The sequence below is a fragment of the Eublepharis macularius genome, chromosome 6 (genome assembly GCF_028583425.1).
Source record: "Eublepharis macularius isolate TG4126 chromosome 6, MPM_Emac_v1.0, whole genome shotgun sequence".
Taxonomy (NCBI): domain Eukaryota; kingdom Metazoa; phylum Chordata; class Lepidosauria; order Squamata; family Eublepharidae; genus Eublepharis; species Eublepharis macularius.
Window position 1 is genome coordinate 55,634,667 of NC_072795.1, and position 27,955 is coordinate 55,662,621.

Below are 27,955 nucleotides of genomic sequence, written 5' to 3' on the forward strand. Positions count from 1 at the left end.
CTGATAAAAGATGTTATGTGTAGCAAAAGAGACCTGAGCCTCCAGCCATAGGCCAGGCTGACCCTGAAAGCTGCACAATTGGACCGCCCCAAAACAAGTCAGAAGTGTCTTTGTACTCGGGGACTCCCAGGTATGCAGAAAGATGAATTAACTCAAAAAACCCTAAAAAAATGGTTTGATGAGGACTGAAAATACTCTGGAATGGACAAAATGTGGACTTCTGGCTTGTATTTGCAAGTTGGTAGCTGTGGTTCATGGTATTTTTATATGAATTCCCCATAGTTGGATTAGCCAATTACCATTTTTGATCTGTCACAAAATATTCACTCTGGTGATATTAGCTAATGTCAGGGAATTAATTTTGTTTCTCTTCCACCTTTTGTTGAAGGCACCTACTGTAAAAAAGAGCCTCAGAACACTGTGCAACTGTTGAATTTTTACTGTAGCCCTCTCACCTAATCAATCTGATGAGTCTTTCATGTCATTTTCTTTTTACACTTAAGGCAAAAGGCCATTGTGACACATTCCTACCACATTCTTATTTTACTCTTCTTCCAAGGAGCCCACATACATTCTACTTTATCCTCACAACAAACATATGAAGTTCGGCTGAGAATGTGTGATTGGTCCAGAGTCATTCAGCAAACTTCATGGCAGAATGGGGATTTGAACCTGAGTCTCTTCAGGGTTAAAATCTAGATTAACATTTAGGGAGAGTAATGTGGAGATGTTCCTGTCATATGTAGGCCAAACATGATGACTTTTGCATCTTCAGCATCTGTGCTTTTATTATTTTTTTCATTACCTAGTAAACATTTTCAAGAAAAAAATTAACTTTGTGTTAATGTGGTCTGATCACCTGTTTCAGATTGCAAGATTGTGTCAAAGACTGGAAGAGATGGAACAGCTCAATCAGGATATGACTATGGAATATGAACAACAATTGAAGAAAGTTCAGGAAGAGGTGAGTCTCCAAAAATATAACTTTATTTTCTGATATTGAACCTTACATGGCCTATCATGCAATTATTTAATATTTCCATGTCTGTAAAACATCTTTTTAATGGATTTGAAGTATTTAATGAAGAATGGCTCAGAAACAAAAATTCTGCTAAACATGAAGCTAAGCATCAACCTTGGGTAACTTGGCATGTGTAGTGGGAAAATTACATTAAAACCAAAGATTAGAGCCTATGAATAATCTTCAGATCTACAAAGGTGTATAGCATTAGGTGTTTCTGATGCAGGTATTCAAGAGTGAATACTCATTCCTATGGTGGGTGTTTTTGTTTCTCTCTGAAGAGGAGATGTGTGCCTTGATTTGTTCCTTCTTTTACTATGTTAATGTAATAGAGGCAAAGGACTTCACCCCCCAGAAGACTTGGTTGAACTCAAACATGCAATGTGCAGATATCATGTTAATCTTTAAGAGAGATTATTCCTGTATTAGGACTTCGTGAAAAATAATGTTCTCTAAATACTCCAATAATTTGTTTATGGACAAAACTACATATGGAACAGGATATCTGTGTTAGATTTCCCAATATTTCTGTTAAAAGCAGCCATGGGGAGGAGGTCTGAATTGAACACAAGAAGCAGTACTGTGTGAAGGCCCTGTTAACCCTTTCCCAATTTGCTTGGATTCCCACCCACCCCCACCCCCCGTCTCCCAAATGTAATAATTTAGCATTCTTCTTAAAACACTTTCAGGTTGAACCTGTGTATGTTTACCCAAAAGTAAGTTATGCTGTGTCTAATGGAGCTTACTTCCAAGAAAATGTGCATAAAATTACAGTTAAAATGCAAAATATACTTTTTAAAAACTTGGTGTGATGATGATGATAACTTGCTAGTCTAGCAGGGCTGTTTGCTGTGAGAACTTGGGTACTGAGATTTCCTGCAGATGGTTTGACAGCATTTCATGTTTAGCCTTCACGTTTTGTCCTCTTCTCTTCTTGCTTGTCAACTGCTTGGAGTTAAATGCCAGAAGAGAATGGTATGCGTTAACCTTTCCCCCCTGGAGAATTGGTTCAAATCTTGCTTACTCTGGGCCATAAATAAAATTAATTTTGTGGTCTTGCCTTTGCAAGCAAAAGACATCTGTCCACATTTTTAGAAGTCTCTTCATTCCAACAAGAGTAACTGTGCTTGTTTTAGGAGGTGTTCCCATGGGGATAATAAGGATGCTGTCAAGCAAGGCTGAGGTGCAGTGGCAGATATTTCCAAAGACTGAAGGTTGGAATGACAGCATAATGGGCTGAAGAATGTTGTCAATTGGAAAAAGTATTGTAGCGAAGAATGCTTTCCTAGTAAAGGAGCTTGGACGAGCTATTTACAGTGCAGTCCTAAGCAGTGTTACACCCTTCTAAGTCCACTGAATTCAATGGACATAGAAGAGTATAACGGTTTAGGATTGCACTGATTGGGTTTCCTGCTTTGATATGACTTCCTTTAAGAGCATGTCAGTATATGCGATATCCAGTTTAGAGTAGTTATACTTGTATTTAGAACAAATTTGATTTCAGGTAGTATCATGGATTTGTCTTCCTCTCTTGTATCCTCCTCAAAGCCCAGGGAGGATTATTATGAAAGGAACTGAAAATGTAATTTTCTTACTAAGTCTGTGGTGCAGCTGCAGATGGAATGCTGTGTACAGTGCTGGCCATCCCATCTCAGAAAGGACCTAGAGGTTAAGAAAATGTGCCTGAGTTGGCTAAAGCACTTGGGAACTTTTAGTTAGGTCAAAAAGACCATAACATAACAGATCCTCATGAAAGTAAGCATGGTATGGAGAAAACGGATAGAGAATTTCCCCCTCATTTCTCATAATAGTAGAACTTAAGGTCACCCAAAGAAATTGATTGGCAGCAGATTCAGGCTACAGAGAAGAAGTACTACTTTGCACAGTATGTAGTTAACTTAGGAAATCTGCTAAAAGGGAAATTGACAAATCTATAGAGGAAAGATCTCTCAAGGGCAAATAGCCAGGATAGTTAAATGGAACTTCCATGTTCAGAAGTATTTTCGTTTGTTTTAAGGGGAGGTAGTTAATCTGCATTATTTTTACACATTTCTGTTAATAGTTGCAAATCCCATAAGTTCATTTGTGAAATGATGGCTCCTAAATGCAGTTAAAAGGCTTTATGGAAAGAAATGATTCTGCCTTTGCTGAGTAGAGGTTTTGTCTAATCAATCAAGCAGTTTTATGTAGTTGGCTAAATAAATCTGTATCAGTTATGGCATATGAAGAATTCTATGTGCAAATAACTTGCAAGACTTTTGACATTTGGTTCTCAGTAAACTAATATCACTCTACTTCAGTACTGCATCACAATATCCCAAATTGCCAGTTTTTCTTGCAGCTCATCAGGCTGAAGAGGAGCTATGAGAAACTGCAGAAGAAACAACTGAAAGAAGTGAGACAAGCTTCCAAAAGTCTTGGGGAGGATTCTGAGAAGTCTGAAGTAGGCATCCTGACTAGGAAATTAGAGGTGAGAGATTAAAATACAGCTATGACAAGGGTTTTATAAAGGTAACTAACTCTGATTAGGAATCTAAATGCTCAAGTTTCAAAGGTTTCCTTACAACTTGCTAAAGCAGCTGCAAGACAAGTCCCCACTTCTAGTATTTTTTATTAAGTGCTTCCCAAACAAAGGTGTGGTACAACCCAGTCCTAGGTACAAGTGCATCACCAGCAATAGCTGGCTGATATTCTATGCTGTCTTGGAAGAGAAAATAAATGGCAAAAGACCAAATCTCAAGGAGCTGAGAGCATAGCAATCCACCAACTCTAAGCAGCCCTAAGGGGGAATTGTGAACATAGAGGAACCTGCCCCTCCCCCTTGTTACAGCTCAGCTGTGCAGATATTGGAGGACCATATCCCCTGCAGGTGTGAGTCCCATGCTGAAGAACCTCATCTATCAAACCATATTAGAAAGATAGCTGTGAAATAATCCAAACATTTATTGAATAGCCTAGCAGTGGAGTTCTGAAAACAATGAATGGGGTTCACTAGCTGCATGGGACTTACAGGAGCATGGCATCGTGGTGACATTCTGCCAGTGAGGGCCCTGCATGCTTACCTAGTACCCCTGTGAAGTAGATACAGCTAGCAGTTGTTGAGAAATAAACGGTTGTTGAGCCAGTACAGAGGAGGTCCAGGGGCAGGGGACACGTGGAGACATAGCTATCAAAGCAGAAGATCCCTCTTCCTTGTTTATCCTTGTGGGATGTGTTGTTCTTGCATCCCCAACTGGAAGAGTGGAGGATCCAGTTTTGTTTTGTGCCCTGAGATGGACAACCCATAATGGTTTTGAAAGGGCAAATATTAGCAATATGCTTTTTCTGTATTTGTCATCAGCCTTTATTGCTTGGTGATTAAAAAGGGCACTTTGCACAAAATTCCCAGATGTATGCTCAGCACAAGGTCAGAGCAGTGTAGTCCTATCATGTGATATATAGGTATCCTCGCTGGGATTATCATGTGCTTATATGCACTATGATCAGTTGCAGACTTAGTGTCCAGAGCTGCAGTGTGACTGTGTGCTGGGGGAGGGGCGTGTCATTCCAATTTAATTCAGTGTTAGCTTGCATAATATTATTATTATTATTATGGGGGCAGGAGGTGGACTGCCAGGGGCTTAGGGTTCCAGCTGAGTTTTACTCCTCCTTCAGCATGCTCTTTGCATGCCTATTTCAGCTCCTCTGCCAGCACAGCCATTCTTATGCAGGGTTTACACCAACACAGCACTATGCTGGCATATCTCCATGTTAGAGCAGGTGTAGGGACTTCACTGCCATCCTGAGCAGTTCCAAGATTGCATTAGGGTTGCAAGATTCTTTTTTCAGCATGCTTTGCTTATTTCATCAATGGTTAAAGAGTGCATTTGCGTATATTGTGTAAAAAATTAGAAATCAGTTCCCAACCTGGGAGCAGTGCAAATAAAAATAATTGGCTTAATTTTTTAAAACAGAATATTTTATAGTATATGTTCCTTTTAGCAAATAATGTGGTATAAAATAAAGTCCCAATTTAGTACAAGCATCAAGCTAACTCCTGTGGTCTATTAAATATGAACCCATGAACTTCTGTCAAATACATTGATTTAAATCATGTTTTTCTATGTAAAAGACTTACAAAATGGGAAACTTAGTTTAAATCTGTTATTTAAGTTGTCTTGTTTTAAACCTGTCTGTCTTGCTTAATAATTCCCAGCTTTATGCAGTTTTAGTCTGGGATGCTATCCTGATTTCAAGATACTTGATATTCCAAAAGCCTACTCCAAGGCTGTTTGAGATTAATGGAACCCTTGTTGTAAGCCAGGGTAGTATACACATTTTTTCCTACAGTGACATTAGTAAGAGAGTGAATGGTGCTTTTAATCTCTTATTTTATCTTGTCAAGACTCATTTTGAAAGGCTTATTTTAACAAAGCTGTACATTGTTTATGAAAGCAGCTTAAGTGTGTTGATGCTGTTTGTAATTAACTGGCTTTATTAATGAACTTCCAGAATATATAACAAGTTCCAAACAGCTTTTGAAACCTTTGCAAATAACCAGTAAAGTATCACTCCATTTACCAGCATGAGAGACACAGAGAAACGGTAAAAGTATCAGCAGGAATAATTTGCATAGAGCATTCTCCACTAAGAGTGTCACTGTGTTAAAGCTCCTTGTCTTGTTCATTAGCATTTCATCCCTTGTCTTGGTACTGAATTTTGTTTCTGATGAACACTTGTGGCATAGGATCAAGGTTTTTTTTAAAAAAACACTGAATTTGCACAACACCTATCCATACACATAAAAATAACTTTGTACTAGAAAGTGTATAAAACAAGGGTTGAGAAGTTAGGCTATAGTAATGAAAGAAGAAAGATAAGAAAGTTATTGGATGCAAGATACTGTGAAGCCTAGTCTGTACATGCAGCATAATGGGGTAGTAATGGGGTGGCAGAAGCCTGAGATTGTGAGTGGGCTGCCTTACTTTAGACTTCAGGTGAGAGATTACATTTTTAAAGTTTCCCTAAACTAATAATACCCTGAGAATAGAAAACTAGCACAATATGCAAAAAGCAAGGATAAAACCTATATAGCTGATATCAGTATATCTATTTTTTGAACTGCACATAGAGGATATTTATTTTATTCACTTTATTTATGTTATTTGTAGTCCACCTTTCTCATTGAGACCCAAGGAGGATTACACTGTGTAAGTCAATATGGTCAACAGGCTGGGACATCCAATTAACAACGCAGTAGGGTTTGGATTGCAGAAATCTGAAGACAAGCAGACATCTGACACAGATAGGGTTGCCAGGTTCCCTTACCGTCCCAGTGGGAGGCTGGGGACCTGGTGCTTACCTTTGGTGTGGCCTCAGCATATTCAATTTGCACGTGCTTTGCATGCGTGGCCCCACACCCGTGCGATGACATCACTTCTGGGTGACGTCATCATGCAAGTGCAGGACCATGCGCACACTTCACAATGGACTGATTTGGGCCTCAGATGGGCCCAATTTGGCTTGTTTGGGGCCCAAATTGGCCTGCTGCAAAGCGCGGATGCACTCTTGGGTTGGCACAATGACATCACTCCTGGGAGTAACGTCATTGCGCCTCTCCAGGAGCTCTCCCGGGAGGCCCATTCCTGCGCCCTTCTCCACCAGCCAGGTGAGTGGGGGGGAGTGGTGGAGGTTGAAAGTGGGGGATCCTTGCCCCCACTGGGGGAATGGGATCCCTAGATACAGAGCTGAAACAATGCTGAAACAAAACATAACCGTTTAAACATGACATGTTAAATGACATAGAAATGATTGCTAGAGCTATGAAATGAAGCAAGGGACAGACTAGGTTTTTTTTTTTAACAAACCTGAAGGAAGTCCCAAGATTGTAAAAAAAATCTGAAATCTAAAAATAAAAAGGGAGGATTACAGCTTCACAAAATAACAGAAACAATGCCTTTAGCTTAAAGAAAAGAATGCCCACAGAACTCTGCAGCTATTGGAGGTTGCTAGGCAACAACAACAATATTGTCAAGCCTTGGTTTCTGTAAAGCAAAGCCATGGGACTGGGAGTCTGAAACAGCCCTAGAAAAGGTCCCCAGGGACAGGCCCAACAGTGACTCCTGAAAACTCACTGCCTACACAGCCTGGCCTGGCCGCAGAGACCACCACACAACTCATCCCAGCCTGGCTTGGCCTGCTGTTACCCACCATACAGCTGGGCCAGATTTTACCTGTAGACAGGCTGTCAAGTTAGGGTAGGAGAGAAAGCTGAGAACATGGGGATGGGCGGATAAAGGTAAGCTGGATAGTGGGTGGGAAGGAAAGAAGGAAGCAGGCTGGGCCCAGCTCTGTAGGCTACTGTGCTTCTGGGCCTGGTCTGGTTCTAGAGGCCACTGCACACTTCAACCAGACCTTTTCCAGGGAGAGACAGCAAAGGGTAGGGAAGGAGGAAAAGCTGAATACAGGGGTGAAGGGAGATAAATATAGATTAGCTGGTGGGTGGGAATGATGAAGCAGGAAAAGGGGAAAGGCTCTGATACGTGCCAGGAAAGGGAAAGAGGAAGTGGGGGGGGGGGCACAAGGGACAATGAGATGCCACCCAGAAGTCCTTGCAGGTCCCCCTTTTGTACTGTTTTATTTACAGGGAGTTCTTCCATGGGAACCATTAAAAATGTGATTAACCCTTCCCCTCCTGCACACAGTGGATCCTTCCTGTTCTACCACCTCATTATGCTTCATATGTAGACATGGCCTGATGCATTATCATATTTTGTCCAGACTAACCTGGAAAGGTTTGTACTTCTGCAGTTAAAGCACTAACATTCATGAAAGGAAACCAGGAAGGTTTATAGGAACCAATACACCACCTCAGGGTAAGTGCAGTGTTTTCCCAGGTATAAAATATTGTGCTTTGAACACATGAAAAATGTGACAACTCAGACACCAGCTTGGATAATGATGTGTGAGCTATGCAGAGCAAATGGGAAATGAATAAGTATATGTTACCCAAAAAGCTGATTGTATTGAAAGGCCCTTAGTGGATTCTGCTGAACTCTGATAAATGTTGAGAGTAAGTGATTTCCCACCCATCTGGGTGGGAAATCGCGTAATAAGTGTTGCTTTCAAAATCCCCTTTGTCTTTCTACCATGAGAAATTCAGACATGTTTCTAAGTGTTTGGCAATACCACTAGAGTCTGGTTTCTTGATCCATTATTATTGCTTAATATTTTACTCTATGCTTCCAAGCTATGTGTTCTGTGTAGCAGCCTCTTTAGAAAATGGAACTTTTCATTCCTTGGCAGCAAATCTATCAAGGCAGCCCTAAATCTGTTAAGTGTTCAGCATCTATATATGCAACAGTTGACATCAGGATTTTAACCCTGGGAGATGGAAACCAATATAAAAGTACTGTGGTTCTTCTGAATGGTTGCATCAGATGGCTAGCTAAATGGGATTCCTGCTGTGGGTAAAAGTATGTAAGGTAAATTGCAATTGTCCCCCCACATGGACAGTAAATTGCAATTGGTTTTACAGGAGTTCCGCCAAAAATCTCTAGATTGGGAGAAACAGCGTTTGCATTACCAGCAGCATGTGGCATCACTGGAGACGCAGAGGAAGGCTTTGGCTGAGCAGTCTGAGCTCATTCAGGTAGAGTTAATGGATGATGAGTTGTTTGCCTTGGAAGGCAGGAGAAAGGATTTATGGCAATCCCCTGAGCCTTGGAACAGTTGAGGTTGCCATTGAAATGACCTTGAATCTCCTGATGGAATAACCCTGTCCTATCCAGTATGTACACATAGCTGGGAAATAATCTGAAATCTGTTCAGTTGCTGGAGGGCAAATGCTTCCCTCTGTTGTTAAGGCTGGTTGTTGGGTGTGTGTGTGTGTGTGTGATCATGTAGGATGAAATTTTAAACATACTATTTTGTTCAGAGCTGTATGCCTTCAGATACCACACATCATGCTACAAGGTGTACATGACAAGTTTAAATACTGTGGGTTTTAAGTGCTTTTCCAACAAAATGTTCATGTGGCAAGATACCCAAAGGAGTGTAAATTTCTCAGTCTGTTCTTTGTGTCTCATGAAACAAGACTACAAAGCATTTGCTGCTTCTGAAAAATTAATCTCTTCATTGAGGTTCGTGCTGCTGTAGCTTAGTTTAGTTTAACTGACCAGGTGCCAGCTGTGAAGAAGCTTGCTCTGACACAATCACAGCAGACACTGATAAGAAGCTCTTGCTGGGAGCTTTGCACTTAATGGACTCCAGAGTTGCTATTGAATCGAAGTTCTGCCTGGCAGAAGTTGGCAGTGATGGGATTGAAGCTGACACTGATGGCTGCTTTGTGCTGGCAGATTTGTTTGGACAATGTGTGAGCTTTTGAGAGAAATACCTTGCTGCAGCCGTGTGTGTATGCTTGATAGCTCAGTCTTCTGAAAGTAGATTTCTTTGGAGCCTTGGTTGTCATACTGTTTTCATGACAGGTTAGCAGAAAAATAAGAAATAGGATTTTAATTTCCACAGTAGTGTGCCTAGGGCTGTCACATGCCCAGCTACTTGATTTGGCACCCTTCCTGCATGGAGACCACCTCTTGGCCTTCTGCCATGGAGTCACCAATCATCAAGAAGTTACCCTGGCTTCAGATGTGGAGCTAGGAAGCAGGGTTCCATCACCCCTGTCTCCTCACTGTCTCCTGGAGGGTGGCTTTTGACCATCAGAGTCCACCTTCCTCATCTCCTCCCCGGCAAGGTGCTGGAGACCTCCTTTTAATCTCTAGCATCATTATGCTATCTCCAGACCCACCCTCCAATCCCTACTCCAAAGTTGCTGCCCAACACTTACTTGGTCTCTAATGTGCCATTGGACTCAAATCCTGCAGTGGCAGAAGAAGAGATCAGTGTTTTGGTGAGAGTAAGTAGCTGCAGGAATTGAGAGACGGCATGATAATGCAGGGTGATTGTCTTCTAGGTAATAGAGTAGCAGTTCCAGAGGGTGGAAGGGAAGGGAAGCAGGGAGAGTGAAAGTTAACAAATAGGGTTGACATTTAAGGAAGGTGGGTAGCTGGTTGCTATAGTACTTGGAAATGAGCACCGAAAGTAAAGAAGAACAGGCTGAGAAAGAAGTAGAATAAACAAATAAGTGGATGTCATAATGTGCAGCTATCAGAAAATATGAGAAGGTCACCAAGGAGATGATGTCCTTCAGTAGCCACCTTAGCTGTGTGCTGATTCATTGAATCCATTTCTTATTTCAGACTCCATGGGATACTGAGAAGATGATTAAATTCTGGTGGAGGGAGTTATCAGGTGGAAAAAGAGGAGTAGCCAAAGTTCTGCCTTGCAGGGTGTGGGGAGAGTAGCAGCAAATAAACAAAAACCAAAACGTAGAAGGAAATCAAGCAAACATACCTATTTGGTGCTGATCTGGAGTTCCTTCCCTGGTTGAGCTTTCACCATGACTCTACATCTCTACAATGGAAACAAACAGTAACAAAAATTACCTGTTAAATTGTGAAGCACAGACACAAAGGACTTTATTATTTGAGCTAAGCTCTGTGTTTAGTATTGTAGTATGTAGCTTAGATTTAACATAACATTCACTGTTTTACAGTCTCAGCTCTGCAATCGGAAACAAATGTTTGAATCTGTAGAGCTGGCAAGCCAGTCTGAAATTCAGCATTTAACAAGCAAACTGGAAAGAGCCAATGACACTATCTGTGCTAATGAACTGGAAATAGAGAGGTTGAATATGAGGGTGGATGATTTGACTGATGTCAACCAGAAGATCCTGGAGGAACAACAAAGACTTCAAGAGGAGCTGAGACTTTCCAAGAATTCACTGCAGGTCAGTGTGTGAAATCCTTGGGTACAGTAATATAGAGTCTGTAAGAAATGGTAGTGTGCTGGCAAGTTGCTAATTGAATGGATTGCCTCCCATTCTTGTGGATGAGCCTCCCATCATGTTGAGAAATAGTGCTTGGTAGGAAGAACAACTTAGATCCTCAAAGGCAGGAGTTGGTCTTGGTGCCCATACAAGCACAAAACCTAGCTTAAATCTAGACTCTGTCATCTGCTGTCTTAACCCTGTTCATTGTATGTATGTACCCATCATTTCCAACTTCTTTGAAGGTTTTACACGAAGAGAAGATGGAACTCAGGGCCACACTTCTTTCTCAGGAGGACTTCGTAAACAGTTTAAAGATTCAACATGAGCAGTTGCAGAAGGAGGTATCCAGGCTGACCACAACCTTGTACAACAAAGAAGCTGTCATCAAGTACGGTTCTTGACATCAAAATGTACCCAAATCATTAGCATTTGCCTGTAAACCTAGTTTGTTTTCTCCTCCCCAGGGCAGGTTTCTGGTCCAATACGTTGATTCTGGGCTTGTTTCTCCATTACAAGTTCCAAAAAAGACTGTCCAGACATCTTTTAATATTTTTTAAAAAAAGATTAAGCTTGCATCTAGTGATGTGCAATCAGAAGCATAAACAGACTTAGCAGAGCTCTGCTTGTGTTAGATCTTGTGCACTTAGTACTTTCCTCTTTAGTGCCCAGAAATCTGTTGCACAAGAGGAAAAGTATGTGGGGATATAAGAAGATTGGCTTAGTGAAACAGCTATTGTAGCCCTTTTCTTGCATTTCCACTTGCTCAAGATCTCTAGCACAAGCAGAAATTTTGCGTTAAATCCAACCTAATATCTGTAAGAAGAAAGCAGAAAGTAGCATAATTTAAGGTGCTTATGGTCAGTGAAAATGCTTCTTGGAGATAAAAATCAAAGGATACTCTTTTCACTTTTTCACCCATGGTCAGTGTAACTATTCCTAGTCCAATGTACAGTCCATTTATGAAATGATGGAAAGGTCTCAGTAGAGCATTAAACTTTCATTGACAGCTTTTCCTATGGGAGGCTGATCTCACTCTTCAGAGAACTGTTATGATAGTGCAAGGATAATTGATATGCCTGCTATATTTCATTGTGGTGTATTAAGAGCATTTAATGTTGGAATTCATAGTCTTGGCTTCCCGCCTAATTATGGTTTGCTACTGACCTTGCCCTTCAATTAGAGCAGAAGGGAGCAGAGTATTTGCTGTTGCAAGTAACTTTTACTCACTTTGTTGCATTGTTTTGTCAACTGTAAAATGCTTACGAAACTCGAAATGGCATTGTTTGCTTTGATGCCTTAGAGTTGGTTACAACACCTTTCAAACATTTTAAGATGAGGCTTCTTAATGAGAACTGCTTGTTGGGCATTAGTGTTCTAAAGCTGATAACTGTTCAGTAGCAGAAATTGTGCTGCAATAACTCTAAGAGTCTCTCTACACGTGCACCAAATTTGAGTTTATTGGAGGAAACCCCAGCTCAACTTATATTTAACATGTGACCCAAAGCTTATGTTTAAAACACTTTGTGCATGTATGGAGGCAGGAGGAGCATCTTCATTCCCTCCTTTGCACCCTCTGCGCTTTAAGTAGCTGGCAGAGAAGGACTCTGTGTGGGGGCGGGAAAGGTGCTATTTTGCCTATGTTGCCCAGGTATTAGATATTAATGGCAAATCTTGGAAAGATGCTGTAACACAAAAAGCATGACCCTTCTCTGCTAGTTAAAGTGAGTGGGGTGCAAAGGAGGGAATGAAGATGCTCCTTCCTCTGCATGAGCACAGGAGATGATTTGCAGTCCCCTCCATTGATCTGAAGGAAAGCTTCAGGCCACATGTTAAATACAAGTTGAGCTGGGGTTTCCTCCAATCAAACTTGAGTTTGGCGCATGTGTAAAGAGACCCTGAGAAGGAACCCTTCCTTCTTCCTCACTAACGCTTAGAATCTAGATGTAAGTTCTAAAAACCCTTCTTAGTGACTGTTCACTGGTTTGAGGGTAAGAGACCGAAGCAATTCATTGTTTTCACTGCCAGCTTGAAGTTCAAGCTGGTAAATGAGACAAGGGGTATGCCTGTTGCCTTCCTCAGATTGCAGGTCTGATGGTGAGTAGTAGTAGCTTGCTGCTGTGGTTTCGTTGGTGCTGGATATGCAAAGTGCACTCCAGCATTTTTTTCCGTGCAAGGGGTAGTGTTCTTTACTTACTGTCATGATAGAAATGGTGTGGCAGATTTTGGTAGGATGCCAGTAGGCTGAGGTTTTTGGGGACTGACCTGTGTTCCTGTACAGGTCACTGGAAGAACGTCTGCAAAACAGTGAGGGAGCACAAGAGATCTACCATGATGAGGCAGAGTTGGAACATGTATTTCTGATGCTAGATCATGAACTTCAAAACAAAGCCAGTCTGCAAGCTGAGGAGACTCATCTTGAGGGCAGGTAGATGATCAACCCCAGAATTTCTTGTATAAAGGAAATATGTCATCTTTGGGAAAGAGTTAGTATATAGAAAATAAGGCCTGCAGATCCTTAATGTGCCCTGGATACTTTGGTTGTTTAGAATGCTCTTTTGCACTTTTTAGCAATTTTCTTTGGGCTGTGTAAGCTATGAACTTTGTCCTTAAGGGTAGCTGGCCATTCAATTTAAAATAAATATGCCCTAATACCACAAATGACAGAAGCGCTAGGCTGACTCGAGCTCATAGAGCCCATTTGAAGGCCTATTCTGTTGTACGGCTGGTGTCTCCGCTAACATTGTCTAGCAGAGCTATTTTGGCTAGTTAAAAATTGACTTAGAGTCTGTCACAGGATCCCATGGGTAACTTCCCATGATTCTTTTGCAAAGCACTTTGGGGATAAAGTGTGTGCATCCAGTCTGACTTGGATGATATTTTGGTTGTACCTGAGATCCTTGAGGCCATTGATTACCATTATATGGATAAATTTCAGCCAGTTTTGCCTGAGGATGCAGACTAGGTGCATGGTGAAGTCTGTCCTATTATTTACTCCCTCAACCTTTGTCCTTCTCTGCTTGTGACACTGAGCTGTAATAGATTGGCCGATTGGGTCAGCCCGGTAGTAGGTACTTTGTTATCTTGTTAGAGGGTTGTCTGCCAGCTGCTTTGAAAGAATCAGTTGTCAGATCTTGATTTCAAAACATTTCTGAATCCAGCTGACATGAATAATTGTAGGCTACTGTCAATTTCTGCCATTTCAGGGTAAAATGATTAAAAAGTTGGACATCTCCAGGCATTCCTGAATGAAGCTGATTACCTGGATCCATTTCAGCCATGTTTGGGGATGGCAGCAACCTTGCTCATCTTGTACTGTGTGAAAGATGGGGATTGTGACCTTATTAGTTCCTTTTGATATCAAGATGTGATACTATTCACTTTGATATTCTTCTGGAACACCTTGCAGAGTTAGGGATTGGGAGCACTGCTTCTTAGTATTTCCATTCCTTTGGGAGGGTATATTTTAGAAGGTTGGTTTAGGAGATTATTGCTGTTTCCCATGAGAATTGTCCTTCAGGGTTCCTCAAAGGTCAGTTTTATCTTCTACCTTGTTTAACATCTATATGAAGCTATTGAAAAAAAGTCACCTGGAGCTGTGGGGTGCAGTATCATGAGTATGCAGATGATACTGAACTCTATTTCACCTTTTCATCTTCCTATGATGAGGTGGTGTCTGTTCTGAATCTGTGTTTGAGCTTTGTAATGAACTGGATAAGAGTGATTAATCAAATTCAATTCAGACAAAATGGAAATAATGGTTATAGGGGGCTCTGTAGACCAGCTAGAAGGGCTGAGACCTAAAATCAAGCCGGGGTGCTGCGGGGCAGTGCCTTATTCCTGGATGCCCTTATTTCAGATGTGGCGTGGAGCCATGTTTTTGAACATCAGCTGATTTGCCAGTTGCATCCACTTATTAAAGAAACCTGGCCATTGCCATCTATGCCTTAATGACCTCTATATTAGGTTACTATATTAGGTTATATTAGGTTACTATATTAGGCACTGGTTATGGGGCTTAGCATGAAAGGTAGATTTGTAAACTTTGAAACAGTGTGTGACTGTACAAAGGGAAACAAAAACTTTCACCCACGAACAATGAAAAATAAATTAAAAATCTGATAGTAGAAAACATGTACAATTATGCATCAGATAGACATCAAACTGTAACTGAATCCAATGACTACATGCAAGAAACCATGAATAGCAAAAATACATGAAACCTAGTGATCTTCATAAGAAATGGTTTCACATTACAAAGTGTATGAGAAAATACATGAAATCTAGTAAATATTTTCTTCAGATTGTTAAATATTCTTGTTTTCAGATAGGTGAAATAAACTTTCTCTGACATGAGGCCAAATAAAAGTGAAAGATAACCAATTTTCTCTCTGCTAGGTCACAGGACTTCAAAATGTGCTTTGGTTTGCTTTGCTAGCAGTTGTAATATGTTTGGATGTGTGATTGTTTTTCTGTGATGTTTACTTTTTCTTTTGTTTAATTCTTCTTCAGTTAAAATATTTGAGCCAATCACAAACTGTCAAGGAAAGTTTCTCTCATTTAGCTATGCCTAGAAGCATTGATGGAGCAGGATTTGCATCAGCATGAGTTGGGCCGCAGCTGAGGTTTCAGGAGAGCAAAATAGCTGCCAAATTTCTTGGGCCTCGTATTGTGCTGCTGCAGTCGCTTACAGAGTTTTGAATAGCTTGTCTTTCTGGACTTTAGTCTGGGATCCACAAATGCAAAGTGCGTGCAGCTGAATGAAGAGCTGACTGTGAAGTCCCATGAGCTGCAGTTAATGGATGAGCACCTCTGCCATTCCAAGGCTGAGATTAAAAGGGTAAGGGCCTTGCTTACAAAAAGAAGTGTGGTGGTATTGGCTTAAAATAGTTTTGGGGATACACAAAACTAGAAATTAATTGTATATATTCTTCCAAAGTGTAAGGTGCAAAAGTGCTAAGTCCTGGAAGTGCGCAGAGTTTCAGCACGCCCAGGATGAAGTAAGCTTTTTTACTCACGAAACGGGTTAATAACAATTTGCCTGCAAACTCCCGTCGGCATTTTTTAAGCATTTATTTCATTTCTGGACCGTGAATGAACAAACATCTTGCACAGTCTCCCCACCCACCGGCTTCTTTCATTGTATCTAGCATTTGCAGTTTAAAGTTTCAAATGAATTCCGGACGGTGAAGATTCATGTTATAAACGGATGGACTTTGTGATTTTGGAATTGTGACGATTTGATATTCTAACGGATGGACTTTGTAAATTGTATTTTGTAAATGTATTTATGATGCATGCTAAAATTTACTTAGCACTTTTGCACCTTACACTTTGGAAGAATATATACAATTAATTTCTAGTTTTGTGTATCCCCGGTTTGTTGGTTTCTCAGTTTGGTTCTGGGGTAGCCCTTTGTTTCCTTTCTAAAAATAGTTTTGAGCATTAGGGGAATGTGTGAAAGTCAAATGTAAACTGTTGGAGGCAAATATAGACTGTTAAGTACTAGAAGAATATGATGGTGTGTGCATAAAGCTTAGGATGCCAGCTGATACATTCTGTGCCATGATTGAATTGCATCTAATCTTCTGGTGGTAACAACAATAACAACAATTGTGCTTACATATATACCACTCTTCTAGACAGACTAGTGCTTCACCCTGAGCAGTGAACAAGTTAGTGGTGGTATTATCCCCACAGTACAGATGGGGAGCTGGGGCTTAGAGGAGTGGCTTACCCAAGGCCACTTACTGAGCTCATGGCAGTAGTGGCGTTTGCAGCCAAACCACTGTTCTACAGTACTGTTTAGGCACTAACTGCCTGATTTATTTATTTGAAACAAACATTTAGGAGGCTGTCCTATTTTTTTTTCTTATTCCAGCGTTGGATTAGTGTTACAAACCACAGATCCAAGGAAGTATTTCCTATATAGGGTCTCTGCTTTGTCACACCACAACTTTTGTTGGCAGTGTGTCCAGTAGAAGCCTAGTAGTCACAGGGCGGGGTGGGATTGTGATTATTATAATTTTCAAAACATGAATAATGCAGTTTGCTGATCTTCTTGTGATTAATTTGCCAGTTCACCTTGAATGAATCCCTGGCTGATTCATCTGAGTACATCTCCTTCAAAATTTAGAAGGTGAAGTGGGACAGAAGTATTACACTGTATAGTAAGACTGTATAGTGAGGTAACTTGGGGATGGTGTGCTTCCAGAGAACTTGATGTTGGCCCATGCTGCAGTACTCCAAACACTTTTGTTGATCATTCCTGAAATGCATCATTGAAAATTCATATGCATTCCTGTCCAGCTGAAGGAGCAGTTGTCCCACATAGAGCAAAGCCACAGTGCAGAGTTGGAAGGAATGAAGCAGGAAATCTCCCAGCTAACGCGGGAGTTACACCAACGTGATATCACAATTGCCTCAGCTAATGGTTCTTCCTTGAACTTGGATCAGCAGCTAAGACTGGAGATTGAAAAAGCAGAGCGAAAGGCAGTGGAGCACAGGGTAAAATGGCTTATCTGTTTTGAAATGTTTTAATTTATGATGATGGAAACACAGGATGCATGCTTGTTTCTGACGCTTTAGTGATGTTTGCAAAATTTGAAAATGTAAATATACAAAGGACTGCATATTTTTCAAAGATGGGCATTGGGATTCATGCGATCTAAAAGTTTATGAGTTGAAAACTGTTACCATGGTGGGTGGCATGTACTGGCAATTGGAAAAATAAAATGCTAACTTAAAAAAATCTCTTTCTGAAGGCTGTCCTGTCTCAATTGGAAGCTCTCAGACAAGAAAATCATCATCTTTTAGAAAAGCTACAGAAGGTAGGGTATGAAGTGATGGGGATGTGGCATTTCCAGTGAAGTATACTTGTCGCCTCTGGATAGCACTTAGCTATTGTGTTTGTTGTGCAGAGAAGAACATCTTTCATATATTTACACAAAGCAGAAAGGTGATCTGATATTTTTCTACTGTAGTTGGGAGATGTACGCACAGAGTGTACAAGGACTCAGTGGAGATTAAGGGAAATCAGTGGGACTGACTTCTGAGTAAACATATTAAGGATTGGGATAAAAAGACATGAAACTCAGTGTATGTATTTTATTTTTTATGACCACTAGGGGTCAGTGTAAGTAATCTTAAGATTTGTGAGGAACCCTATAATGGAAAGTAGCTGTAAAAGGTGGCATTTAAAGGCTGTCCACATGGTATTTTGGTTGACCCACAGATTCATAGTAATTTATTTGAAACCTGCTAAATTGCCACAGAGAAACTAGGAAGACACTGGTCACAGACGTATGACCACAGTGCCACAAGTACATCAGTTCCAGTATCTTCTCAATAATAATAATGCTGTTGTGCATGATTAACCCTGATCACATGTTTCTGGAACAGTAGGACTTGCTTCCTCCATAGAGTTGCAGAAGGATAGAATTCCATATTAATCATGAAATTAGGTTTGCCAACTGTGAGATGACTTTTCTCCTTGGATGATCTCTGCAAAAGACCATGAATACTTAGAATGACACAAAAATATGATTAACATTTGAACTTTACTTTGTTCCACTTCTTGTCAAGTCTAGCTTGTCATATGCAAATACCTTGAAGACTTTTGTTTGCTATTCAGAATGAGCAGTGGTGTGAGAAATTTTGCATCTGCCCAGTAGCAGTATCTGGCATGGCAGCTGCCTAGGAAACTGCTGATCAGGCATGCTTGATTGCTTTACCCCAAGTCATCATAGGATGTCTCCCTCACAGTTGGTGGCATTGATCAGTCAGTGACACTTTCCCTTCTCCTTGCTCTCCAGATCCAGGACTCTTTCTTATTCTTCAATTTGGGGGGGGGGGGTATTTTCTGGAAGTGCACGTCTCCATGGCTAAAAATCATGCCCAGTTTCATTTCCCTAGGCTTAGAACTGTGTTCCTCTACATTAATACTTTAAATGCTCACCCAGTGTATTCAAGATGAAAATGACAGAGTCATTCAGTGCCTAAAACAGCCTTTGTCAATTGCATTTTCAGTACAGTGGGAGAGCAGCATATGTGGTGTGCATATCTGTCTTCCTCCATTTCATTCTCCCAACAGCCCTGTGAGGGCTATAAGAGTGTGTGACTGGCCCAAGGTCTCTCAGTGAACTTCATGGCTGAGCAAGGATTTGAACATGAATCTTCCCCAACAGAGTGTAACACTGATCACTGTACAACACTGGTTCTCTTTTGGCTTGGCTCTGCACACTTCTTTTCATATCTTGTAAGGATCTGCCAGGTAACTCTCAAAAAGACTTCACTGCATAAGTTAAAGAACTTCATTAATAAGCTACCAGTTTCAGCATCTTGCTCCATCTTTGCCAGGAATGACATTTCTCTACAAGCACAAGATATATATAGGATTCTAAGCACGGGTGAATTCCTAAATTTCCCCCCCTTAAGATAACAGCTAAGTTCGAGAGGAAGCATCTAGGCGGGAAAAAGCAGAGCTGATGTATGAGAAGTTTCAAGGTTGTGAGTGTCCGTACAAGCATCTCTTCCCAGGCTAAGGAGAGAGGAGTTTAGGAGAACATACGATAACAGTAGAGACAACCCCTCCCTTGCATACTTTCACGTCACAGTCAAGGAATAGCTTCAGCCTTTAGTTATACCCATAGCATTAGAGCACAAACATTACACAGGGTCTTGCTGAGTATGACAAGTGATGCTACACCTAAACACCTGACATCTCTCCCTCCGCTCCTGTTATTTCATGTAGAAGTGAACATTCAGACCAAATGAGGTTGTATTTAAATGAAAGCAGCTTCTTCCTTGGCCTGGGTATATAAGAACTCCTTATTCAGGCATTCACATTTATGTGGTAAGAGGAACATGGAAGAAGCTTGCTGCCCAAATCCCTGTTCCTTCTCCCTTTCTGTGGCCAGTATGTAGAGCAAGGCAGAGGATTTCCCTGTACTTAAGTGTGACTCTTTCAGTTTACAAATGTTCCACACACTGAAATGTACCAAGACTACAGCAAAGTCTACACTAATGTCATGACATGCTCTTTGTGGCATGATGAGAAATGAGCAGTAGAGAAAGAATAAAGGGCAAACTGGAAGAGATGCTGGAACATATGTCACTCGACCTGCACAGTGTTTTTTTAATATGGAAATTGAAGTTGTGGAGGCATCTGATCTGGTCTCTTGGACTCATAAGTTAAGACCATTGGAAAAGCAAGTTTCCTAATACGAAAGGGGAAAAAATCATTTGTTCCATTGGCTACTCACCCTTACATTGTCACTTGTCCCTGGTCAGGCAAGTTGAAAACTAATTAGGTGAACTTGTGCAGCAGACTTTGTCTAGCTGGTAAGGCTATATTAAACTAGCCTCTGATAGGCTAGGAGACTGGGAATTAAGAATGTCTTAGCCAGCATTATAGAGTTTCATGCAGTTTACCTGTGGGGTGAGGTGTTATTTTACCACATGAATTTATCAACGTCTTGTCCAGTTTGGCCCTATCGGGAGGAACAAAACAAAAAAATTGATAAAGTTCTATATTTATACTTTAAACAGGAAAGGAAAACATTTGAAAAATTGGGTTGAAGAAGTGTTGGAACTGTTGCAAGTTCCAACTGCGTGTGTGAACTGAATTACATAATTTTACTAATTTACTTGTTAAATCCTGAGATGAAAAATTGGAAGTGGCATTTTAAAAATGGATATTTTTTTACTCCCAGCTGTTGAGCTGATATCTGTTATGCTCTGATTTGTGTTTGCATGTGTGGTTGGTTTTGCCTGTAATAGGATCTTGGACTCATTGCTCTAAGAGGAATAAGTCCCAGCTGGTTATTTAAGCTTTTCTCTCCAGCCGGCAAATACACTAATCACACAGCAGTTTCAAACAAATGGAATGTCAGGAGGTTCAGAGTACCCCCAGCCCTCAGCAGGCAGTACCGTTGGCTTTGGGTGTAAAATGGTGAGCTGTACGGCTGGAACACATTTAATGTGACTGGCATTTAAGCGCTCACAAATTGGTCTTGAAGTTCACACCCAATTGAGATGAATGAGGGAAGCTGGTACCTCTGTAGGTTTGATTAGTTCAGTCTGTCTAGATATAGACTCGGTCAGACAATCTGTGATTGATTTTACCTTCTGAAGGGATCTTTTTCCTAGCAGAAGACTTGGAATTTTTACTTCTTAAAATTGCAGTACTAACTTTAGGGAGACTGGGCTTGTGAACAAAACCAGGCACCACTCAGTGAAGTACTTTTTGTCTTTGCAAGGGGAAAAGCACACCTGTGACAGAACTCCAGGAAAGTTATGGCAAGGCCTTAAATAAAGTGGAGGCAGAGAACCAGCAACTACAAAAGGAACTTGCAGAAGCTCGAGTCAGACTGGAAGCCTCTTCTCGGGTCTCCCAGGACAAATATGAGAGTGTTTTGCAGCATTTGCAGCAACAAGTGACTGAGATCAAGAATACAGAGGCCAGGTAGGAATCTGCATAGCATTAGGAAGACTGATTGCATTTTGTAACCAGCATGCATTAATTGCCTATAATGTTGCTGGTTTTAGCCAATAGTAAATGTTGAAGCTGGTCTGAAATATCTTTTTAGAACCACCAACCATTTCTCATAACTGCTGCTTGATTGCGAGCTCTGATTTACACTTCCATTCATTGTCATTGTTACCAAAGCAGTTTTAGAGGAACATTGAAAAAAGATGTATATATTCAGCCGGCTGGTATCTGTCTCTCCCCCACCCCTGCATGTCTTTTGATGGATATTTGATGATAGTGAAAGCAGCACCAATATTGGTTTGTACATTGACTAGGGATGTGCATTAAAAAAAAATCAGCGTTTTTCCGATTCTGGAATCGGGAGGCCATAAATATCAGTATTCCTGATATTCAGATCCCGTGATAATGTTTTTTATTTGTATTTAGATTTTTTTCAGGATTACAAAATTAACCATGTCCATTATTCCCTATGGAAGAATCTTTCCGGAGGGGCTGCTTTTCTTGCAATTACACCAAATTTGCAGCAGAGTGAGGGCTGCCTGTTCACAAAAGACTACCCAAGTTTCAAGAAGATTGGGTTCAGTTCTACAGCCCACTCAACAAAATGCTTCCTGCTACTCTTGATTGTTTCCTGCAGGGGTATAAAATCTGCTTTCTTCAGGGCAAAAGGCCTTACCCAAACTCACAAGAGCAACCACTAACCCCACCCCCCGAGCCCAACAGAACCAGCGTCAAAGCAACAGAACCAACCTGGCAGCAGAAGGCATGCACTTTCAAAAAAAAATCTCACCCTGAAGCTGTGGCCAATTGCAGCAGCTTGTTTGTCATACTTTCACGTTTCCTGGGCAAAAAAAAAGATGGGGGAAGGAGGCGATTCTCACAGGTGAATGGCCTTGCTTGTTAGAGAGAGCTGAACTTTCTGTCCAATCACAACGATTCTCTCTTAGATCACATAAGAGAATCATTGTGATTTGTCAAACAATTGAGCTTCCCCTGATTCCATTCATCTGTGATAATTGCCCCCTTCCCCCCTCCCTTTATTTGCCCAAGAAACATGCGGAAGTAAGACTTACGTGAAAGTCAGAAAACAAGCTGCTGTGACCTTTGAAATGACAGGATTAATTGGGATCACCAATACTGGTACATCTGAAAATCTCAGATATGACCAGGATTCCCAAATATACCTGAAAAAATATTAATAGATTTTCTGGGTATATTTTTGGACTGGATACATCAAATTGCATTCCAAATCGAGTATCACAGAGAGTCATTCTACCGTTATGCTTTGAATTCTCTACATGTTTTCTCTGCTTTGGGGACTTTTACCTGAAGCAGTGGAAACAGTTTGTTCTGCAGGAGCCCCAGGCATTTGTCTGTAATATTAGTATGTTAAAGGAGTTGGCCTGTCATGACTTTCAGTTGTTATCGTTAATTCATGTCCAGGAGATTGGAGGAGTTGCAGTGCAAGCATGAGGAAGAAATGAGAGCCCTCCAGGTTAGGTTTGACACAGCAGTTCAGCGCTATGAAGAAGAAATCCAGAAAGTGCAGAGCTCATCATCCAGAATGGTTCCAGACACATTGCCCTCTCAGATCAGTAGGGGCACCTTGACTGAAGCCTCGTCCTGTGACCCTCACTTGGGGTCAGGTGATACGTCAGAAAAATGTGACCTAAGTCACGAAAGGGAATTTTTGTCTTTGGTAAGTTGTAAAAAATTATGATTGCATTATCTGACACTAAAGTTGACACCGAAGTATGGTTTATTTCTCTCCCAAATAACCTATTTCATCCTACATATGACATAAAAATGTCTTTCAAGTGAAGCCTACCAGGAATTCTGATGGCAGTGAATTGCTGACAGCAGCATGGAAATGGATGGTCCCAAGTTTGACTGAGGCAGGATGTGGCTTGTTTCTTGCCTCCATGTGTGCAGGAGTGTGACACTGTCAGTTTTCTTTTTTTTTTCTTTTTTTCTTTTTTCTTTTTCTTTTTTTATAACTACAAAACACTACACCAGACTATCACAAGGAAAGGGGAGAGGGAAGGAACAAATGGGGGTGGAAAAAGAAAAGGGGGGGGGAATGAACTACAAACACTAAACACTACACTTCAATGTTTCCCTTCATACTGTCATAATACAAAAATAGCTCCATAGAATAATGATGGAGTGGTTAATCATACAGAGAATAAACATTTCAAATTCTGGTTAAACTTTCCTCCCCCTTCTAGGTCCCGGACGCAATTCTCTCTGTGCAACCGCTGTTGCGTTGCTCTCCTCCTCCTCCTCCCCCCCCCTCCGGCTCCTCCTTTTCTTCGTTCTCGGTGCAGCAGAGTTCTGGGTTTTTATTCTCAAAATCCTTTAGTTGATCTTCTGATAATATCTTATAGGCCTGATCTTTATATCTGAACCATATTCCTTCCGGGAATAACCATTTGTACTTTATTCCATGGTCCCTCAGAAGAGCTGCAAACTTTTTATATTTAAAACGCCGTTTCCGGACTAGAAATGGAACGTCCTTCAAGATCTTGACTTTCAAACCCATAAAGTCCAAATCCGCATTGTATGAGTTATATAGGATGGTGTCCCGAATCTTTTTAGATGAAAAGTCAATAATGATCTCACGAGGCAACTGTCGCTTTGTTGCATATTTTGAAGAAGCTTGACGGACCTCCAAAATGGCGCTTTTAACCTCTTCTTTAGTTGTCCTCGCGGGTGTCGCCAGTAGTTCCGAGACCAAATCCCACAGATCCTCATTTTCCTCCTCTTTCACGTTTTGGAGACGCAAAATTGTCTGCGTTCGTTCCACCTGTAGCCCGATCAGCTGGTTCTCCACCAACTTCAGCTCCTTTTTTGTAGCCTTCACAAGTGACGCACTTTCCAGAGCAGACTTTTCTGCCCCCCCCGCTGCTGCCTTAATGGTTTTCACCTCGCTTTCAATTAAGCCCACCCTTTGATCAGTTTCGTTCAGCTTGTCAACAAAGGGTTTTATGGCTTCCACCACCGCCCTGCGCACCAACTCTTCGAGCGACTCCCCCTTCAAAGTAGCCGAGATTGACTTACCGAGAGCGGGACTTTGCTTCCTTGCTGCCATTTGGGGGGGGGGGGGGGCGCCAACAAAATTCTAGAACTCAACGAAGGGGAAGAGCGAGTCTTCTTCAGATCAACCTCTCCTTCACAAACGCTTGTAAAACAGAAGGGATTCGCTTGTTTACAGGCTTCCGCCTGTTTCTTTTACTTGCCGTTTCTCGTTGCCCGGCGGCACTCGAGGCGCCGCGCACATCTGCCGGCCTCCATAGGGACAAACGGGCAATTCCCCCCCCCGCATTGATTTCGGGGAGTTCTTCCCGCCGCGTCCCGGACCCTGGCTCCCTCCCTGGGAGTCCTGGGGGCTAATCCTTGCGGATCAGCCGCCCGGTCAGGGTGCCCGGTCGTTTCCTCCCGGACCAGCCGAGAGGAGCGTCCGGCATGGCTGAGAAAACGAAACCGAATCGACACTGTCAGTTTTCAAGATTGCATGGCTGAACACTCACTTGATCAAGTCCTGAGCTTTTCACTTCAGATGTGTGAAAATCTGAGAGAGCTGGGAGGGCTTGCTCATCTTTCCTGCGCTGCTGCAAGTGCTTTCTTTTGTTGGGGGTCACTTACTTATGAGATTGGCTGGTCCAGCACTAGAGTTAAGCATGTGCCACTGGCCTTCTTCAGTTGCTTCTGTAGTGGGCAGACCCAGCCAGCGGCTGTTTATCACGCCATTGTAACCTCTTTTGTATGGTTTCTATGGGGCTAATCTAGGAAGCAAATTTTCACACACATGTAAGTTAAGAAAAAAACCTTTACCCCCAAACTTGTTAACAATTAGCACAATTCAACTATTTTTTTACAAATATTTTTTTCTTTAACTAAACTCATAAGTTCAACCATACAGAAACTTTCAGCCAACAATGTCTTTGAAAAGGGTAACTTGTTCAACTTGTCGAATATCACCAAGTGATAGAGTCCTTTGCCACAGTCCTTCCAATTTGAAGCAACTGGAATCCAGGCTTTTGTCCTCTTCTTGGGGAATTACAGCCCTTATTCAAGGCAATAGGAGCACATTATTATCAAGCTCCCCTGAAACAAGCTTTTTCCTCAGCTGTGTGGCTCTAGCTACTGACTCTGCCCTACTGGGCTAAGTCAGTTAGCTCATAGGGCTTACACCAGTTTTTGCAGAATGGAACCAAAAAGTCACAAGAGAGCAGAAGTAATCTGAGGTGTGGCCCACATCATATAGTAATTAGAACTGTAATGTGGATAAGATGTTCCCTTAACATGGAAGGACAAGGCTTTTTAAAACTATAGGAAGCTGCTTGGAAGTGTGCAGTAACTTCTCCCGCTTGCATTCATGATTGTATGATGTTAAACAGAAAAAGGGCAGCTAGGTAGCAGGAATCACTCTTGCGGTTATCTGGGCTTTCAGTTTATCTGCATAATGTGTCTTATTTATTTAAAATGTTCAGGTCTGGTTATTTTACCAATGTTATTTATTATTCATATTTTATATTCTGTGTGATTGCTTGTACAAGCTTTTTGCAATATACAATAAATGCTATCTAAAATATTTCTCTACTGCCTCCTAGTGGATCTAGAAGCAGTTTACAACATAATTAGAAGCACAACTGACAACAATTAAAACAGTAAAAAACATAAAAATAGTGTAATCTCTAGAATAAAGTTTGAAGAGAATAAACAATTCCGAAATAGCCACCAAAAACTTCCCTGATTGCCAAATGCCTGTGAGAATAAAAACCTTTTTATCTTGTGCTTAACACAAAAAAGAGTGGATGCCTGCCAATTGGCATCAGTGAGAGCATTCCGTAGGCACCGTGCTGGTTCCAAAAGACCTCATCCCTTGTGGGCACATATATAGCAGGGAGGCTCAGCATTCTGGTAGATTCATTCTCATGGGAGGGAGGCGATCCTTGGATTCCCTTATCCCAGCTTGCTTAAGATTTCAAGCACTAGCAGTTTGAATTGAGCTTGGAATGGATCTTGAGTATCTTCTGAAGAGGCAGCATTGAGTACCAAATGTCCCTTATACAACATGTGCAAAGTACATCAGGATACGTGAATTTTTCATAAGATCTCAAAGTTTTCAGACTTGATTTTTAAGAAGTATACCTCCTATACCATGCAGCTGCTGAAGCAGGCTTTTAAATGGTAGGGGCAATGTGAAGAAGCTGTATCCCAGTCCTGAGTCTGTTTACTCCAAAGTAAGTCCCTTTATTTAATTGGGGCTTGCAACAATTTGCAACATTGACATTTTAAAAGAAAATTGAAAACTAATGTCATTATAATCCCAAGATTTCTGTTGCTTCAGGGCTGCAAAGAAGATAAATTACGATTTTAGGGTTTGAGGTTATTGATCACTCTGCAACTGGGATATTTGGCTACAGAAACTGGATCTTTATTCTTCCCTCCTACCTTTTTGTGGTGTATATAAATTGGCCTAATGGATATACACGATACATCTGATAAAGTGAACTCTGGCTTACGAAAGCTTTTGCAGGAATAAATATTGTGAATCTTTAAGGCGCCTCTGGATTCTTGGTTTGTACTTTCTTCATACCAATTACAGTAATTTGCAGATTGGTAGCTTGATGAAAGCTTGATCACATTTACAAAGTGATCCTCTTTGGACAACCTGTCTTCAGGTTTGTAAGCTAGATAGTATCGCATAAAGCAAAAGTTCTAGCTTTTTTATATACTTCAGAAAAATATAATGTATTAGACCAATCCATGTATTATTAGTGAAAACTGAGAATTTTGTGTTCCTAAGGAAATTTCAGATTCTTCACCACTTTAAAGGCAACAGTTAGATGAAAAACAAATTTGAAATGTTCTTAAAGCAATTCACAAGGTGTGGATGTTGTTCTTAGAATGACCTGAGAATGTTTTAATCAGTGCACCTGTATTTCCAGGTTACCTTGGTAATATTTCATTTGTATTTAAGATGAAGGGATGAAGCTTGTGGATTACTGTCAATACATTATAAATTGGTGTTTGTAGTGTTCCAAAATTCAACACTTACATTTTCTTTATAGAGCCCCCTGCCTACTGCAAGCATTGGGGTGATTGCTACCAAGTTCCTGGAAGAAGAGGAAGTACGATCTCAGCATATCTTGGAATGCTTAGATGCCCATATTGAGGAACTGAAAAGGGAAAGTGAAAAGACAGTGCAACAGTACACACACCAGCAGTGACATGGCTTCATGGTGTATTGACTGGTGAGAGCTGGCTTAATTCAAGACACATCCGGCTGTGGGTAGAAGTGTCTACCATCCATACAACTGTTATTGGGCTGTTGAGCAGTGGTAAAACCAAGAAAATTAGTTTTATCTGAAGCAAAACACCTTGTTTGATCATAGTAACTGAACTTGCAGAATACTTTCTAGCTGCTGTATTGTGTCCTGTTGCCCTGCAGTATACAGTGACATGAAGTGCAACGTGTGGCTCCCCAAAGGAAAGAGCTGTGTAACAGACTCTGTGGAATTTAAAATTATTTTATGTATATATTTGAAGAAATAAAATTAGAAATACCTTA

The 27,955-nt window shown here is 41.1% G+C and overlaps 1 protein-coding gene across 5 annotated transcripts in view; it reads left to right on the plus strand.

Moving 5' to 3' along the window:
- The window catches only part of CEP63 (centrosomal protein 63), a 45,733-nt gene extending 17,778 nt beyond the window's left edge, over nt 1–27,955 (plus strand). For 2 of the 5 annotated variants that reach the window (XM_054982248.1, XM_054982249.1), the window contains 12 exons: nt 869–964; nt 3,363–3,491; nt 8,538–8,651; nt 10,614–10,847; nt 11,132–11,277; nt 13,168–13,314; nt 15,612–15,726; nt 17,196–17,393; nt 17,651–17,716; nt 21,146–21,351; nt 22,822–23,077; nt 27,456–27,955. In XM_054982248.1, coding sequence (XP_054838223.1) covers nt 869–964; nt 3,363–3,491; nt 8,538–8,651; nt 10,614–10,847; nt 11,132–11,277; nt 13,168–13,314; nt 15,612–15,726; nt 17,196–17,393; nt 17,651–17,716; nt 21,146–21,351; nt 22,822–23,077; nt 27,456–27,614 — 1,866 coding nt within the window. In that variant the 3' untranslated portion in view covers nt 27,615–27,955. The remainder of the gene's footprint in view (nt 1–868; nt 965–3,362; nt 3,492–8,537; nt 8,652–10,613; nt 10,848–11,131; nt 11,278–13,167; nt 13,315–15,611; nt 15,727–17,195; nt 17,394–17,650; nt 17,717–21,145; nt 21,352–22,821; nt 23,078–27,455) is intronic. The other 3 variants (XM_054982251.1, XM_054982253.1, XM_054982252.1) reach the window with 2 other exon arrangements.